Below are 19,480 nucleotides of genomic sequence, written 5' to 3' on the forward strand. Positions count from 1 at the left end.
TGGAGGCACTGGCTTAATCCTAAGGAATTGAAAATAAGAACGTATTTTAGGCTTTCTTATTACCCTCCAATCAGAGCTCGTATTTTCTTTATTCCCAAAACTCCATAGGGTTCTTTCTGTAGCTGTATGGGAATATTTGCATTTTAAACTGACAACTCTCAGAACAGAAGACAATCTGTTTTAAAACGCAATCATAAGAGAGGTCAGTGAAAGTACACAGCAGACAGGGAAAGCTACAGCAAGATGATTTTATACCAGTCACATGGAGAGGTTGTGTAATAAACAATGTATAAATTAAACAACTTTTAAGTTATATTTAATATTCATCAAACTGTCTCTGTGTCTGCTAATCTGATCTGCTTCTTATAGGCAAATCTGCCTCTAACCAGAAGACATGGCTCTGAATACTATTGTAGTCAGCAAACATGCTTAGATAACTATGTTTTATCGGGAGGTCAATTTCTGGGATAGAATTAGGCAGCAGTGTTTTTTTTTTACTGCCAAAAATACCAGCATTTCAAAAGTTTACCTGTTCTGTGTCAAGAAAACCCAAAACCTTTCACACAGGAGAATAATATAATTTCACTCTACATAATCACTTATTAAAGCTGAGGTTTATACCAAAACTACCAACATTGCAGCTGAGTAGCCTAGCCACAGAGCTACACAACAGCCTCTTTTCTCCTTTCACTGGCATGTTAAATGCTTTATCGCTTATACATAGAGCAGGTTCAACAGGAGAGTGTGACAAATTCCTCCAAAGCATAACAGGTTTCTTGGGGATCTGGGTGACAGTTCAGCCTTCCAAGCTAGAATCCAGACTTTTTATTTTTTTTTCTCATTTTGATGAATCAACATGTTGCAGTGAAAACCAGGTCAATAAAAGAAAAATGCCTATCCCTGACTCCAGCTCTAAATTTGGATTCTACCCCCCTTTGTTACAGCTATTTGTCTAAGAAGTTGGCTGTGACTGGATAGGTTAAATCATATACACATTATACTAGACCGAAGATACTTAGCCAACATGTACCCCAAGCCTACACAGGGAATGGAAACCAGCAAAAAGCAGATGATTTCCTGTTTTTTTGACATTAAGGTTTGGATAGCACTAGAACAAACTTTGAACCCACCCTTTAGATACAAAGTACCTGTAACACAAATAAAACCAATGTGAAGGCCTAATTTACCTTAATGACAATTTACAGGAAGATCATTCTAGCACAGTAAAACCTGGATCAAACTGCCAAGTATATTTAGTTCATCTTATATCTACTTTAGTTTGAACTGAAGCATGTGCCCACACAGAGAACAATTCTACTGACCTCTACAAGATCACTCAAGTTGCTACTGCCAGGTTCTTGCTGAAAGAGTGTGCTGAATTGAGGATATAAATACAAGTACCACAAGCTGCACACAGAAATGCTTTGTGATATCCAAACAGTAGAGAGTGTGTGAGAAATAGTATCATCTGCTACAACTAGCAGATAATTGGGTATTTGAACAAGGCAACAAGGTGAGAGGAGGGCTAGGAGCTGTTACACAGCAGAATAACTATTCATATCTTCAAAAGGAACAAAGTAGGTTGACAGCAGCTTAGCTATTAAGTAGAGATTTTTCTGCATTTCCACTAAAATATTTTCATTTAAGCAAATGCAGGTTTTATCACAGCAACACTTCTAAGTATTCACTTTTGTTTAAAAAATGTCAAATTTATTCTTTGTTTTATTTTTCTTTAGGCTGCATTAAAACATTGACTGGTTCCTAAAGGCCTGCTTCAAAGTCCAAAGAATTTAATGTGTGTTTTTTTCCATTGACCTGCTCATACTGTAGATAGTCTACAAATGATGTTTTCACCACTGTTGGAACACAGGACTAGTAAAGAAGAATGAGAAAATTCACCTCCAACTAGTTGGGGTTTTTTTAATACATTGTTACTTTTACATTTTCAGTTTTTTTAAATAATATCAAAAAGATTTTTACGTACAGCTGCCGGTATTTTTCTCACACCTATCAAAGGATTACATCTTAACAGTTACACAAAACAGTTCAATTTGTAGAGCAAATTCTTTTAGATACACCCATTCTGGTAATACAAAGCAATAGAAGACTTTGAGAGATTGTTTTGGAAATTTAGAAGTCTTTGTATAAAATAGTGTACCACTCAAAAGTGGTGTGCTCTAGGACAGCAGAGACATTCAATGTTCTGAGAAATGCCAAAATCCAAACATCATATGTTTTACCTTTTCAGCCAACAGACAAAGGGACCAGACTTGTGATTCTAACCTCCAGTATTAGGAGAGAGGATTAGGTATACTAGTATTAAAAGCATTCTTACTGATCTCTCCTTTAACTGATATTCTGAAGAATAAATTTTCAGTCCAGTATCTCTAGGCTAAGATAGGATTTTCTTGTTGATACTACTGCATTACATACCCATTAAATGAAAGCAAATGACTTTTACTTCACTGGTGGAAGAATCTTTGGCTAAAATAGACTGAAGGATTAGATGAGACTTTCTACCTTTCAGTGGGACTTTAGCTGTGACCTTTCCTAATAGGAATGAGTAGAGAGTCGCTACGTTGGACTCTGCACAAGAAAATAAACTTTATCTTGGATGTCTTCCATAGCTTTAACCATGTCTGGATTGTTTTTGTTAGAAGAGTTTCAATGATTGGAACACTACGGTATTATTACTATAGTATTTTAATTGGACAGCTTCAGTTTTCTGATGGAGTAAGGGCTGATATTTCCTTCTTCTGAATAAATAGAAAAAAATAGCATACAAAAGAAAGAGTACTTGCCCATCGTTCTTTTTTATTACTCTTCAGTAAAAAAACATCCCAAAGCTGCCAAAATAAAAGAGATACTATGATAGTATCAAATTAGTCCCCGTTAGAGATTGCATCTACAGAGTACTCCACCACTGGAGTAACCTAGATGACTATGACAAGATGTATTCTTCCAGGTATTCTGCTCAAAGTCCTGCCCCACGGAATATTTAAATCAAAAGGAGTTAGTCAGGGAGCAGCCATCAAATTCACAAGTGTCTCCCAAGAAACTCTGAAACCCAGTATCATTTGTATTCAATTCCCTCAACCTGAGAGAAAACGCTTAATGCTATTATGTTAGAAAGAGCCCTTTACAAGTCAAATCCCTATTTATATTTACAGAAATGTTTTTCAAATACTGACTTGAGCCATCAACACAAGTTACCTGGACATATCACAGTAACAATACTAAGAAGGAGGAAGCCTACCATTAACGCTGCAAGTAAGATGAGGGTGTGATTATGCAAAAGAAGGACCATTTCCAATAAGCAGGTCGTACTTAACTAGCAGTGGGCATGGAGTTACCATGACTCAATCCAGAAAACTGCATTCACCATGGATTATTTTTCTTTTTAGCAGTATACTATGCAGAGACACACAAGACAAAATGCAACTGTAAAACAACAAAGCTTTAAAGACAAGCACCAAAATATTGGAGGTGGCTTCTTGGCTCTTCCTCAAAGCTGAGCTGTAAACGGTTTAGCAAAGCTGCTAGCGGAGTTCCTCAAGTGACCCCAAACCCAGCCTGAGCACAAGAACAGCCTGCTGTCTACCAAGAGGTCATGCACAATGTGCACCAAGTAACAAGATCTCAAACATCCAAACTCCACAACAGACCAGTCCAAGCAAAGTGAGGACCACAAATCATTCTATCAAACTTCACAAACAGACCTTGGGTGAGCCATTACTCATGCACTGAATCAGGCTTCTTGTGTTCTTTTTGTGACACATGAAAAACTTACATGCTTGCTACTGGCTTTCTCTTTCTTTTTATTTGTGGACCTTAGTACACAACTTGCCTCCTGACTCACATTAACAACTTCTCTGTAGCTGGTGCTGGATAATTCAACATGTTGCTCATTTTTGGTGTTAAATTTTCTCCCAACAGCTGGCACACAATTACAGTTAATGGAATCTCTACACTGAGATCAATCTATTAATGGTTTGTAGGACTGAAATCCTTAAGATTGTCTTTCCTTCATTATTGCATTAAAAACCCACAAAACAAATTAGCAAACAAAAAAATTAAGTCTTTAAGCATATAGACTTATCAGTTTAAATTACAAAGATCAGCACAGATGACATCCAGCCAGGTAGTTTGCCACAAGTATTCATGAGGCAGCTATCATGTACAAACATCATTAAATTCTGTCACTTTTCTTTACACACTTTTTCAGTGTGGATCACACTGTAGACATGCCTTGACCTTTTTAAAATTTGTGGTGAGGAGGGAAGGGACTTAAAAAGTCCATATTCCTAATAGAAAGCCTCACCAGAAAACATTATTTCTGGTCAAAACTGTAAAAAATTTCTTACGTTTCTGACCAAACTAATAAATCTTTCCTCAACAATGGAAACTCAGTTTGTATTTGCAAACCCAAACATTAATTTTCAGAAGTCATACAATCCAGGAGCAAATAATTCTTTGCTCATTTAGTCACGATTCTACTAGTTCACAAAAAATCCTTAAATAAATGCACTGAAGCACCACAAGAAGCTTTAATACAATGCTGCAGACGTATATGGGCATGAATGCAAGCATTCCTTTCCTTCGGTGACTCGCTTGCACAATGGAGGGGGAAACGAAGGAGGGCTTGCTACTAAAATTAATTATGTGCGCTTGTAAAAGTTTCTTTTATAGCATAAGGAGAAAGTTTGTATATGTATGTAGTGTGTAACACAATACCGGTTTTCAGCTTGTGGCTTTGATCTAGCATGTACTTCAGGGTCCTGTTTCTCATATCCCTACTGCATGCATACTCACACAGCAAAAACTGAACTCACAAAGCTACAACCATTGGCTGCAGCATCAGAGTCGTGAAGGGTTCGTTAGGGGCAATCTTTCATTTTTAAAAAGTTCTCTCTGTACTTCAAAAAGGCATCAGGTCTTACCACACCATACAGCAGCTGTGGAACATATTCTTTTTGATCTTGCTAGCTCTTCTCCAGCGAAGGAGGTACCTTACTCACAGGTAGTTATGGGACACATATAAGGTATTTCATGACCACTTACTTTTCAGCTTTGTATCCTGGTTCTTAAAGACAGCACAACAGATGCTCCCAAAAGCGTAACAGGTATCCTTTTGACCAAACAGAAAATTGAGGCTGAAAACCTGTGCCTGACAGCTTAGTTTTGTGCAATATTAGAAATGGCTTGAGTGAAGAAGTAAATACATCTTTCCAATTTGTGGAGAAAAATAACTACTGTGGTAATCTATGGTAAACTATAAAGTAAACTCAACAGCTGGAGAAGTCTTATGATGTGTAACAGCTTTTGAGACAATCACCCGGTCCTGTTGTCCATGTGTTCAAAAGTATTTACAGCACTGAAATTCACTAGGTACGATTTTACAAATAGGGAGCAGTTTTCCTAGTCCTATTTTTTCCCCTTTCTGTGTTTTAGTTAGAGCAAGACTGTCACCAAACACACACAGCGAAGGAGTTTTCTGCTAACTATTCAATGGCATTATAACACGTCAGTTCATTGTTAGAAAGACAGTCCCCTCTCCTCTCCCATGTGATTAAAGATGTAACAGCTCATGATTTTTATGGAGTCAGAACTAGAAGCAGAAGAGTAATCTAACCACAGGATCCTACATGGCAGTAATCTCAAATCACCCCAGAAGACATTCCTTTCTACATATGTATATTCACAAAACCCCCTGGGAGATGTTTTAGTGACGTTCTTTCTGGCACTAAATATGTAATTCCCTCAATTAGTATCAGCTTAGTATGTTGGCCTCTGTGATCTTGCTGAAGAAAAACCATCTAGGCGTTATTATACGGCATTTTAATAACTCTTGCAGATTGAACACAGCTTGTTGGTTGAATTTATAAGCTTCCTTTTCATAAGAAATCACTTCATATGGTTCATATACGTACAAAGCATCAAATGCTATCCAATGATTTTTCCGTTTGCTAGTGCTGGTGAAATGCAGTGAAACAGCTTCACTTTCACAATATATTACAAATTCATTTGGACCATATTTTCCATTCATAACTGAAAGCTGCCTAACATCTTTTTAAGAAATCCTCTCTAAAACTAAAAACTGAAATTGAATTTATTCCTATTAGAAACAAGAACAAATATTGTCTCCTCATTGAGGCATTTATTTCCTTATGCTCTTATGTTGTCTTAGTTAAATAGATTTTGCTTTGTTAGCATCTTTTAAAAACTAGTATGGTCCTCTGTGGAGGCACTATTCATATCATATGTATTTTATCTAAGTACTACAGGTTAGTGACTGGGGGTAAGGAACAGTTCTAATCTCATTCTTCGCATAATGCTCTGTTTAAAAGATAATTGCTTCTTTCCATCACCAGTAGAGCCTCTCATGTTGTAAAAACAGCAAATAAGGCATGTTGCTGTGTCTCTCATTGCATCTGACAGCTATTAAGAGAGTCTTCTAAGCACTGGTGCTTGCTTGCTGTCAGCATGGCATTTAAGAGTTCAGGTTCGCAAACACTCTATGGCGCATGGTCAAGAAACAACAGATAAGATCTGAAATTAGAGAGGTTCTGACTGGATAAAAGGGAAAATTTTTGCACCACAACAACAGTCAAGAAGGGGAACAAGTGTCCCAGCGAGCTCATGCTACCTGCATCGCTGGAAGTTTTCAAGGCCAGACTGGATAAAGCCCTAAGGAACCTGACCTGATCTCATAACAGCCCCTGCTTAGAGGAGGAGTTTGAACCAGTGACCTCCTGAGCTCTCTCCCAAGCTGAAGGGAACTACGGTTCTAGGGACATATATTTTTAATTCATGGGACTGTACCGTAATTTTCAAATAAAGCAGCAGAGAGTAGAATCAGCACAACAAACATACTGGCTTTTCCATCCTTCTTCATGACTGATCCCAAAGCTGGAATTCTAGAAGCTTGAGTCTCAGCAATCAAGAATGAATCCAGAGTATTCCACAGAAGTGAATAAAGCCTCCGTGCCTTTCTTGCAGTGCTGCTGCTAACAGAGACCAGTTTTTGCTGCCTGATGGTAGAAGCAATAGAACAGGATATCTCAGCTAAAATTACTGCAATCAGCTCTGCACCCCCTTAGCTGCTTTCTTTCCAGCATCTCTGGACTAAATACTACCGTCATTGCCTCACCTCTTCCTATACACAGCTGACCTCCATATACCCCCTACCTACATTACTTGATTGATTTCCCTACAACTCTTCCTCTTCATATTCTGTGGTCTGGCAGTGGCACCGCGTGTCCTACAGAGTCGGTTTTGACCCACTCATCTTATCCTGAAGAAACTTATATGGATATATTTTGTAGAGCAGATAAAGTATGTATAACAGAAAGGGAAACAGTTTCTATGACACCCTTCTGTCTTCACTTCTGCAAAATGTCTAACTTTCAGCGACCAAAAACGCAGGATTTATTTTCCCATTTGAGAAAAAGTAAACAGAGAGAACAGGGCCCAGTGTTGTCCTTTGCTGCTTTTTAACCGATTCATCTTCAGGAGCAGGGAAGAGACCAAGTCAGACAGCAGAACACATTCAAACACGTGAAATAGCCCAGAGAAAGCAAATACTCTCCTCCTGACTAGCCCAACTCCAGATTTTTGGTTCCTCACATGAAAGGGCAAGCTTTACCAACAGCAAATTATCACATTCTATCCTTAAATACATCACAGACCTGTGTGTACAGATTACACATGTAGACAGTTGGATAACAGCACAACCTGCCTGAGACCAGCTGCCTATATTTTATAGGTCACCAATACAAGTAAAGGGTTTCAACTGTAACCGCATAATGTCCAATCTCAGATCAGAAAGTACAGAGAGCTCTCCAACTGCTCCTGTTCTGCACTACGGTCAGTCACAGCTCATCCTCTTCCTAAATCTTGAGCCTCGAGGCTTTTGCTTGTTTGTTTTTGTCCTAGTACAACTTGCCTGCTACTGCAGGTGGCAAGCAGGGAGTCCCTGAACTGAGGGTTCCCCGGTCACACATGAGTTTACATGTGGTGAGGGGTAGCTATTAAACCATTGCCATCTCTCCTCCCTATGGTTGACTGGGGCTGTGCAGGAGGTAATTAGCAGCCTTATTAACATTCACATGCTTGCATGGCAATGAACTTTAACCCTCACCCCTCATGTGCCCTGATGGAAGGACACAAAATATGCCATTCAAAGCCTGACAGAGCTCTCCATCATTCTGAAGAGTAAGCTCAGGCAAGTTTATGTCTTACATGGTCTCTTCTAACACAGTGTATTGTATTCGGTTTATTGTACAGGATTAAGAAAAGAAAAAACATCAACAAAACACACCAATGAAAACACAGCAAGTCCTAGAAGATACCCTAAAAAAACGCAAAATACTGCAAAAAGATGTAGCACTTGCAACCCACAGTAACAAGTACATCTCCAGAAATTGTTTACACTGATGGCACAAGCTAAATGTTTTTTAAGTATGCTAAGGCTGAATGATTATCTGTGTTTTCCATATCCAGATGGCTGCTTGCTAGAGTCTAAGGAAATGAGAAAGGGGACAACACAAGTGCTAAACTCATAAAAACTGTAAGTCTGTAAAGGAAAACAACTTGAGAAAAGGAAGTCATTGTGATTTGCCAGTTCCTTTCTCAGCCAGCTCGCACAGACCCTGAAAGCCTAACAACCCATGACATGATCTGCTCAAGCCCATGGACAGGTGTCCCCTAATCTCTCCACTTAATGCAAAATTCCAAGAAAAACAAGTAAGGGACAGGAGAGAAGGAAGGAAAAGAAGTGTGGGTTCCTACTGAGTGTTACAAAACATTGTTCTCTTATATTCCCAGCAATCTGGTTTAAAAGCCATTTTTATATGTAAGTTCTTAACCCCAAAATGTTACACTTGAAATTTCCTGAGAAAGTGACTCAAATCTGAAAAGCAGTTGCCGTAAAAGAACCTCAGGCCCTGCCCCCCACAAAATCAGGGTACTACATGTCAAACCTGTAGATTTCAGTGATATGAATATGTTTTTACTACCTTTTAACTCCTCATAGCACTACAAAATCAAGGCAGATTTGGAGAAAAGAGAATAAAGACTTTAGTCTGTCTCAAAGGTTTTAATGCAATACCAGTGGCAAAGTCTGCCATATTCAGAGAAACAATTCCAGATGAAATCGACCCGTACACACGTGAAGGGACACATCTGAAATGATAATGGGTTCAGTACCTCTGCAATGGAAAGCTGTGTCTGACCAGCAGAATTTTTCTACCATCATTAAGACTATTTCAGATCAAGCTAATTGGCAATAAGAAAAATACCATTACATTTGGAAATTCAGGAAATTTTCTCTTGCAACTGAAAGGCAACAAACACGAGATTCCCTAGGGTCATTTTCACCAAGGTTTTTCTTTCCCTGTTCCAAATTAAGCGAAGTTTGATCTTCTGATCCAACTATTATATATAGGTTCCAATTTAGAAATTTTTAGAGCTCAACAACTGTTAAGCCTGATAGATGGAAGAAAAGGGTAAATAGAAAAATAACAAATATTAGAGTGGCTTAAAGCATACTTACAGCTGTTCTTTATAAGCCTAGTTCTAATTCCTGGTTATAGATACTACATATACGCACAAGTCTTTGACAAAGAGTGAAAACAATGATAGCAGTCTGTTGGGATTTGGTGGGACAACCAGTTATGTGTCAAAAATGCTTTACTTGCTACAAAGGAGGAAAGATGATCCCTAGCAACAGGAGAAGAATTCTTCCCCTCTTTCTCTCCATATTTGAAAATATTTTGCATATGGCCATAATTTCATAGTTTCCTAGCATTAGGGAGAGAATTTGTAATTGTTTTTCAATTTTTAAAAAATGGGATTACCCAAAATGGTAAAACTAGGTTGCAGAGCAGCTAAGACTATGGAAGAAATAGCATACTTCAAAGTCAATGGAATACAACTTGTTTGCACTTGTAACTAAGTTTCAGTACTTCCTTGTCTTGCCTGAAAGAAAAAATGAGAGTATGGAAAACTGCTTTTCTCAAAAGTATTCTGGAAATCAAACTCACATAGTTTACTTATTAAATGTTGTACAGTAAGGAGCTGACTACAGAAATGGATGGCTCAGCGTTTGAAGTGTAGTTGTTCCAAAAAAAGAAGATGCAAAAACCTGGAAGGGGCATAGGTTTTTCAGGTTTATTTGTCCTGTAATTTATAATCTAAACAGACATTACCACTATTTTGCTCCTTCTGTGGTGGATAGAAAATATTAGAAACAGCCTTAAAGTTCAGCTCGAACAGTGAAGACTTAACAGAGATCTCTCATTTAAATGCAATTAACATAATACTTATTTTGGTCTGAAGCAAGGCTCTTTAAGACATGGACTTCCCAATTCTGTTCTTACAGGAACACACCTTTTTATTTCAAAGGAGGAAAAGTGGTTCAAGATATCAGATTTAGAACCAGAAATATTCGTTCCAAAATATTTTTGGAAGACCTAGTCAGAACATGATGGAACACTGAATAACCATCAGGATTTAAGGCAGCATTTCATTTACTTTGAAAATATTTTAATGACCGTGGCAAACAATCAAGAAAAAAAAAACAACCCAGCCATGTTGATTTCTTCTTGACGCCATTTATTACCTCTTCATGACTTTGCTAAGCCATTTTACAAATGCAGTATAGATCAGTAGGCCACAGTAACCACTACAGCTGCTCTGTTTCACTAGAGATTCATTCCATCAAAACCTGTTATGTCCAGGTCAAACTAGTTTTGACTTAAGATTCCTAAAAATACAATGAGAGACAGAATTGTCTTAGAATTATTGAGACATTTAAACATCAATACATGCCACTTAGTAAATCTGCTCTTCCTTTCACCCATTTTTAAATCCCAAGTTTTCAAAAGTATTCTGCCACTACTGGCTTGCCCAAACTCCTGTTAACTGACCTCCTCTTACTTTGGCTTTGTGTGTCAAAAAATCATCATGTGACATGAAGAGGAGCCTGGAAAAAGAAAAATCTCTGAAGCAGCTAGCAATCCTGTCGCTCACTCTAAGCAAGTGGGGGGGCGGATCTGGAAATAACATCCCTTTCTTCAACCTCCTAATTCTGTAGAAACTTCCAACCCGTTCCACAGTTAGGCATCAAGTAGCAATAAATCCTAAAACAAATTATACGTCTACCGTGCAATTGTAACTTGTAAAATGTCTCACTGACCTAGAAGTATCACGACCCTTTGCTATAGGAAAAGTCATGTAAAGCTGCTGCACATCATAGTCATGATTTGGATTTGCTTCTTCCAAGTAAAAATTTCTCTGCCAGACTTCTGACAGCTTTCTTTTCCAGAGTCAACTTGAAGGTTGACACTGTTCTAACAGGTCTGGGGTTGGGTTGGTTGGTTTTTTTTTGGTTTTTTTTTTTTTGGTTGTTGTTTTGTTTTGTTTTGTTTTGTTTTTGTTTTTGTTTTTGTTTTTGTTTTTTTTTTTTTTGTTTGGGGTTTTTTTGTGTTTTTTGTTGTTTTTTTTTTTTATTTTGTGGTTGCTTTTGGTTTGTTGTTGTTGTAAATGGAAAATAGAGCATCAAAAGCAGCTAAGAGCCTGGATTCAGGTTACCACCTGCAGCCACATCAGTAACTGCTGTGATCTCATTAGGTTTCACACATCTAGCACAGGCAGGCTGACTGAGCTCCGGGATGGGATATTTCTGCTGAATTCTTCAGAACGCAGCAAACCTGTGAGCCAGCCCTGTCTGACAGCTCTGAAGCACTACACCACCTCACCATTAGGGGCAGTGTGCTACCAGCATTGTCACGATAGACTTAGTGCATCAATAGATTACATTGATATAATTTTTTAACAAAGTTCTTTAATACATGCTAATTACAGCCACTAAGTACTTATTATTTGATGCAGTTAAAGTTTCAGACCCCAAACTTCAAATGCAGGTGTCCAGGTGACCACCAGGTGTGCCTACATTATCATGTTAGTTCTGATCAGCTTTATACTTTTCAGTTAAACCCCATTTCTCACACTCCAGTTTATATTGCAGAGCACTCCCAGAACCAGGTTCTTTTTCAACAAAACTAAGGATGCACTTCAAGGATGCCAGTGGCATTCAGTGCCCAGGAATGCACTAGAGCTAGTATGAGGTAAAGCTTCCAAAGTACAGATAGCGTGGGCATTGGGTTATCAGCACCATCCCTTTTCTCTGAAGATCCATGCCTACTGTGCACTGGAGACACAGCCTAAAAGCATTTTTCAGCACCTGAGCAAAAGGGGCTTTATTACAGAGATCCCAAGCACCCACTGCTGCTAATAACAAAGCCAGTCAATTTTCTTAATTACCAGCTCACATTTTCCTACTATAAGACTCAACCTGGTTTTTGCATACTGGAACACCACAATAGAGATGGTGTGCATTTTAGAGTATATGGAAGTAATTGCAAGTGCTCATTCCTTAAAAGGAAAAAGATTTGAATGGTAGCAGCCATCTTACAGTTCTCACTAGCATCTGTTAGCCTCTAAATTTCAACTCATGACAGGACTTTCTGTAGGAGCAACATAAGAGGTTTTCATGCCTATTCCTCTGTTGAACAGTCCCCACACACAGGCAGCTGCACGCTAACACGAGTCATCATCAGCTGACCTCTCAACTTTCAAAAATCCTGAGATCCTGACATGTTGCTCATGAGAGGAGCGTCTTTGAAATGGTCATGCTAAAGGCACACATCCATTTACGTGATAACTGCAGAACCTGTCTTTGGGGACTTCCCCGAGAATGCACCTTCTAGCAGAGCTCGAGGGATGCAAAGCAAAGCTGCAACATTGTCTTTGCTTTAGGATTAAGCCCAGACATACAGAGGAGGAGGCTATCACCAACATCTGAAAAGCAAGTGCTGAGGTTGCTGAACATGCCGTTGGAGCAACTTTCACACTCCACACTTGAAGCCTTAGCAGTGCAGTTGATAGTTTTCAGATTACAATCAGCCTCTTTCTGAGGACTAATGGCATAGCCATGCAGAAAGAGTAGGAGAGTATATGTAGTGCCTAGAGTTGGCTATAATGAATGCCAGCTACACTCACAATGTTTTAATCCTTCTATACACAGATTACTGCTTGTCTATGTATTATTCATGATTGTTTCATCTCTTGAAATAGAAACTGAGAGAGATACATAGGCAGGCAGAGATGGAAAGACTGAATAATTATCTAACTTTAACGTGGTACTCACAACCCACTGTTCCCTTAAAGTGCCATTTCCAAATCAGGATTACTCATTTGTTGTACACAGGCACGCCCCAAAAGCCTGCCAGTGAGACCACCTCTCCTTTTTCCTTCTCTAGCAGCAGAAAGATCTGTCTCTGATAAGGCTACTCTACTGCAGCTAAGACATTACAAAAGCCAAACTTCACAATAAGAAGTTCTAAAGAGGAATCCATGTTTTGTCCAAAGATATAAGTCTGACATCAACAGAAAATCTCAAGATGAGCTTTTCAGAAAGTCCTTAGGCACTGTATTGTACTAGTCTGCCATTTACAAGGCTGAGACGTGAGACAGCAAATCCTGTTTAGGTACTGCAGCCAGGGAGAATGGAGAAAGCGATTCAATGCCAGCACTTACCTTAGTTGAGGACATATTCCTGAGAAGAGGAAGGTTCCTGCAGTTTAGCCCCTACAGAAAAGTCCATAGGAGCAGCTGCCTGAGGGTGACCAGAGATCTTTTGTCTAAACTTTTGCCTCACCTTTTAGAGAAGGAAACTCGGATGTGGCACCTGGTTGCCTCACACCTGCTCAGATAGCCTTTACAATTTACATTTCACAACTTGCTCTTCTATGAGCTGAATTTGCTCATTAATTAATCAGGTTTTTTAAACATCCCGAGGCACGAATTTTCACAGCTTAACCAAAAGTTTATACCTACTTCTGTTTTCAAGATGTCACTTATTAATTTAAGAAGATGCCCCTTGTTCTTGTAATGAAAGAGACCGCGAACAACAAATCCCTATTCAGCATCTCCACAACACATTCTTTTTATAGGCCACTACCATATTCCCCTTCTATCTTTTCTGTGTCAGGCTGGCATGTCTGCCATTCCACATACTGGATTTCATTTCATGCCCTTGATCCTCCTTCCTTGTTGCTCCCTCTGTACATGTGCAGTTGTGTTCTGCCTGGGGGACAGAATAACTGCAGATGCCACATGCCTGGAGCAGTGAAAGCCACCTTAGTGCACACCACTCTGTATGTAACATTTGGATTGTTGTTCTTATGTGAATCACTTTACATTTTCCCATGTTGAATTTCATATGCCATTTTATAGCGTAGTCATTCCATGTCACAAGTTCTTCCTGCAATTAACCACAGCTGACCCTTGTCTTTTCTACCCAGGATAACTTTGTATCATCAGCACATGCTGTCAGCTCAGTATTCACTCCCCTTCACAGGACTTTTATGACAGATGACCAGCACAGGTTCCAGCACAATCCCCATGCGCTGCCACTGGTGACCTCTTTGTACTGTAACTTATGACCATCTACTACCTACCCTTATTTTCACCTCTACCAGCCATGTGTGAAAGACCTTATCAAATATATATCAGAAATCCAAGCAGACTATAGCTATCTACCCTGTCTACATGCTTGTTATCTCCTTCTAAAGACTCTCAACATGTTGGTTCCTTTCCCTAAGTATCACGTTCATCTGCTTACAGTTTCTACACATTTTACTGTTACATACCAAAGTTTACCGGTGACATCTTTCTGAAATCCTTAGTTTGCTAAAAAATACAATGATGGCTTCACAGTTCACATCTTTCCATCATCTGCTATTGGAGCAGTCTTAAAGCAAATACGGTATCACAATGAGTAATTCCACTATTTAACCCTTTAGTCCTTTTAGAGTTCTTAGGTGAATGGTGTCTGGACCTGGCAGTGCATGACAGTTCATGCTGTCAACTTACCCTGCAATCTCTTCTACTGACGTGGTATTGAGATAATCATCTGACACACTGCCAGGAAAGAAAGGTTCCAAGCACAGAAATTTCTCCAAGCTTGCTTCACTTTGCAGAAATACTTTTCCAGTTTTTCTGCTCTAGTCTCATCTTCTCTGAGCATTCTTTGTATACTCAGACCATTTACTTAGCCTCACAGACTTTTTCTTATATGAAGTCTTGATCCAGGAACAAGTTGCTCAAAAGGGTATTGAAGAGAAAGGCGATACTTCTGGTGCAAGTATTTGTAATGTCTTCAAAGGCCCTGAACTGACACTAGAGGATTCCTAGCAAAGCCATGTTTTGCTGTTCATCTGAGGAGCAGGCCAGAAGCATATTCTTAAACCAGTGGAAATAACCTGGTTCTTTTTATGTTATATTTACTGGCAGGTCAAGCTTTTTTTTTTTTTTTTGCCTGCTAGTGCATCGATTTAAACATGATAAAACCCAATCCAGAGAATTACAATAAAATAAAAAAGTACAATAAGAATCCTGTTTATCAGATCCTCTGATAGACCTCAAGTGCCCTCTCTACTAACTGAATGCACAATCCCCATTTCTGAGTAATAATTTCGTATTGTTTCAGGCTGCATTTGTGTGTCAAATTGTTTTTAAAGGTTGAGTTTGTTTTTCCTAAAGAGCTTTAATGCCAATTAGCATGCAGCATAAATATCACTCAGCTTTCAAATGGCATTATGAAATGGAAGAAGCATCAAGGAAACAGGAACCGCAACTTTTGCCAGTTTCACAGCTTGAGTAACCTTAAGCTCAGGTTCACACAAGATCCACCAGATGAATTAGGGACTTCTATTTTCTGATACACAGTTAAGAATAAGGGCTCTATTTTGAGTTCAGAGCTGTTTACTACTGCTGATATTTAATCCTCTTGTCTCCTGGGAAAGGAGAAAGAACAAAGAGAAATGCATCTTCAGGCATCACCAGGATGGGTTTATTTCTCATGGGGGGAGAACTGATGACAAGACCAGCCCATAACACTGATGATGAAAGGAGTAAAATTAGACAGCAAGCAGGCGCCATGTTTGTGCTGCTGTGTAGCACTGTTGGCAGTGCAGGCTGCCTGGAAAGGCCTCTCCTTTTAAGATAATCAATACTGCAACAGAACTGATAAATATATTCATATTGCTGTCTGATTAAACATAGGAATTTAAACTTTTTTCTAATTTGCCCATTTAATATGTTAACTACAAATATATATTTCAGGGTCTGGTGGTAGCTTTTTTTTTGTTGATGTCGTTTTGGGGTGTAGGTGGGGTGTTTTTTTTCTTTCTTTTTGCTTTTTAATTCAAAATATGAGGGGTCTTGTTAGTCTTTTCCCTGCTACTTTTCCCAGCTTCCTACCCTTTTCAAACCTGAAACTCTTCCACCTGTCCAGCTCTGAGAAAGTTACAGACTTGCAAAGGAAAGAACCAACAGCTTTCACTTTCATGTCATTCTTAAGCATGTATATCAGCAATTTAAGAAGCTTTTTTTAAAAAAAGATATAAATTAAACCTAAATTTTTATTTATCTGTTCAGAGAGTTGATATAGAAAATATTTTTCTTGGTTTTGCTTTTCTTTTTTTTTTCTTTTGGCCAGAAAGCTGTTTGTTCTAAAAGTTTACTGTGTATCCAGCAACATGTTACCAGGAAAAGGGAATCCGAAATGGAAATACTGATCAGAAACACCAATATTCTCCCCGCTTTCTCTCCATTACTTTTACAGTTAAAAACTTCAATCAGTATTACAACACTATACTTCAATATTTAGAATACTGCATTGTTGCCAAAATCTTCAAATATATGCTTCTACAATTGATTTGTAGTGCCAATATACATTGAAATATTAAGCTTTAAAGTTGTCTTTGAATGTGTTAGACATGTATTTATCTCAGGCTTAATTAAACTGAAGTTATTTACACATAAGATATATCAGCAGAGCTGTGTGGGAGTCAGAACACCCTTTAGTGGGACAGCCTATAATTGTAACATCTCTCTCTGTTCCACATTGGAATTATTCCATGATTTCCTACAAAACAATTTTCAATCATGAAAATTGTTCTAAAGCAGGAAAACAGAATTCTAGAACTTTATTTGCGCGAACTGCTACAGACCACAAAATACACTTCAAAAAGAAACATCACGAAAGCCAACACAATCCCTTGGAATGTCTCTGTTTTGACAAAAAGACATTTTTGGAAAACATTCACGGGCACACTTGCAACCAGCTCTCACTGCAAAGTGATGTACACTTTGACAATGATAGTAACAGATACAGTTGTATTCTGAATACCTTCTTCTCCTCAGGGCAATGTTGCCTCATGTTATACAGAGTAAGAGAAATGACAGCAAAAAGTTTAGCAAATGTATTTTCCAGTTTGGATTCTAAAGGGTGGTGGGAAGGACTGTGATAAAATACAGAGGGGAAAAATTTAGCTGACAAACTAGAAATATCTTTTCACCCTACAGAGCTTCTAGCTGCTCTACCCACATGGAACAGTGCATTTATTAATTGTTACTTTGTAAGAATTCCTGCAGAACAAGCTCTGGTAAGAAAGCTGGGCAATTCCAAAACCAATTGTCATCCAAAGTACTATGTCAGAAATTTTGAAAAGAAATAGCAGGGAAATCCTTTAAAAACATAATGGTCTGGTGACTATTTTTAAGACACCTTTGCAGGAAGAGCTACATGCTTTCTAATTATGGCTAAACGTGACATTCAGCTCTGCACTAATGAACCACTGGAAGTCACAGAGGTACTGCTTGCTAACTGAGCTTGAGAGGGCAAGACCTCTCTGCAGACAAAGAGCTGTCTCTCTTTAGTGAAAGAAAGAGACTCTTCAAAGCAGCCCTTCAAGGAAAGTGTCCCACTGTATTTAATATAGGTACCTAAAACTCAGCATTAACAGTTTTTTATTTTAGCAAAACTCTTGCTCAATTAAGCATTGAGTTCACTATGAAGGAGACACTTGATAACTACAGTGTCTCAGAATGGTTCTGAACCATCAGAAGGGTATGAAGTCACCTTTTTCACCATTAAGGAAAACTTCTACATGTAACTTTACCTTTCTACAACGTCCTCTCCATTCCAGCAAGTTGAGCTGTCTCTCATCACCAGGTCTCCATCACACAGCCTTTCTGCTATAGAGGCATAAAAGGTTCGGGATCGCTTCATGTAATTGATGAACTCTCTGTAACGTAGGAAGAACACATTTAACAACAGAATAGTACACTTTTGGGTTAAGCCCACTAGTTAACCTAATCCTCCACAAGGTTAAGAGTTCAGACCCTTACAGAAATTAAGTCATCCAAGTTGATTAATTTCTATTTCTGGTGTATTTCTACTCCTACGTATTATCCAGTCTTACCTAGTCCAGTGTTAATAAACGTAATTACATACAAAGGGTGGTTTTAACAAATATGTTAACACATCTCACACAAAATTTGAAAAAAGTCTATATCTACTATCTCTGTATAAACAGATTTAAAAAATGATGAGAAAACATCATCACTGAAGGAGTGGGCTTTTTCTCTGTTACTGGAAGCGAGTATTTCTCCATTTCCTCCACACGTATGAGATGAATGAAGAACACAATCAAAAACCCCCTGGGTGGAAAAGGCTTCCTAAAGCTAACATCCCATCACAAAACCTGAAATACACTGGAAGTACCCCACACATACAACGGAAGCATAGAAAGTCATCTCTTTGAGATGTGGTGGGGTCAATTCCTCCCCATCATCACTATCCATGACACATTTTCATTAGAAAGAAATTTCTCTCTCATCATGTCTGGCACCTCACACCTGTTAAGAGGAGGCTGTGCCTCCTGCTTTGGTGAATAACCAAGACTGGCCAGTACAAACAGCTGATTTCTAATCATGTGTGGATGGAAAAATGCCTTGTAGGCAAACTGCTGCCTCTCTTATAATCTGATTATACCTATATCTGGCTGAGGTAGCTATAAAAATAAACTGTAACAGAAGATGTGTTAATCCAGCAGACAATTGAGAGTATTTCAGAATGAGAAATTACGCTATCTCCACGGGTTTAGAAGCTGCTGTTTGGTGTAAGATATTGAAGAACTGAGAATAAGACACAGGACACAAAAACTGAGCTAGAGCAATCAGGGAGCTATCTGCTTGCCTCAGAAGTCCCTCAGCAGCCTCACTGGGAAGGCCAAAGGACTCATTCTGGTTTATGATGTTTCTGCTTGACAGGCTGTAAGGGGACACTGCACTGAAGAGATGATACCTGGGGATACGGCTGGATGGAGCTTGGCACAAAAGCAGTCAGGATTTATTATTCCTTTGGGAGCAACAGGTGCTTTAAACAATATCAAAGTCCTCTGCCAGGTATCTACCCCTACAAGGTTTAGGCAGTGGACTTCTCTCCCCATAGCTACCTTTATGCTTTCCCAAAAACGTTTAACAATCCCATTTATCTTATGTGTGATGAAAACCTGCTCGAGAGAGATTAGTCATCGTATCATCCTAAGGAACTAACTTATCCTAACAA

At 38.7% G+C, this 19,480-nt stretch overlaps 1 protein-coding gene across 3 annotated transcripts in view; it reads right to left on the bottom strand.

The window, feature by feature from the left end:
- LOC104046963 (glypican-5) overlaps window positions 1-19,480 on the bottom strand; it is a 396,666-nt gene that overhangs the window by 236,174 nt on the left and 141,012 nt on the right. For all 3 annotated transcript variants that reach the window (XM_064457302.1, XM_064457301.1, XM_064457303.1), the window contains one exon: window positions 18,030-18,155. In XM_064457302.1, coding sequence (XP_064313372.1) covers window positions 18,030-18,155 — 126 coding nt within the window. The remainder of the gene's footprint in view (window positions 1-18,029; window positions 18,156-19,480) is intronic.

Source organism: Phalacrocorax carbo, chromosome 7 (genome assembly GCF_963921805.1).
Source record: "Phalacrocorax carbo chromosome 7, bPhaCar2.1, whole genome shotgun sequence".
NCBI classification, from domain to species: domain Eukaryota; kingdom Metazoa; phylum Chordata; class Aves; order Suliformes; family Phalacrocoracidae; genus Phalacrocorax; species Phalacrocorax carbo.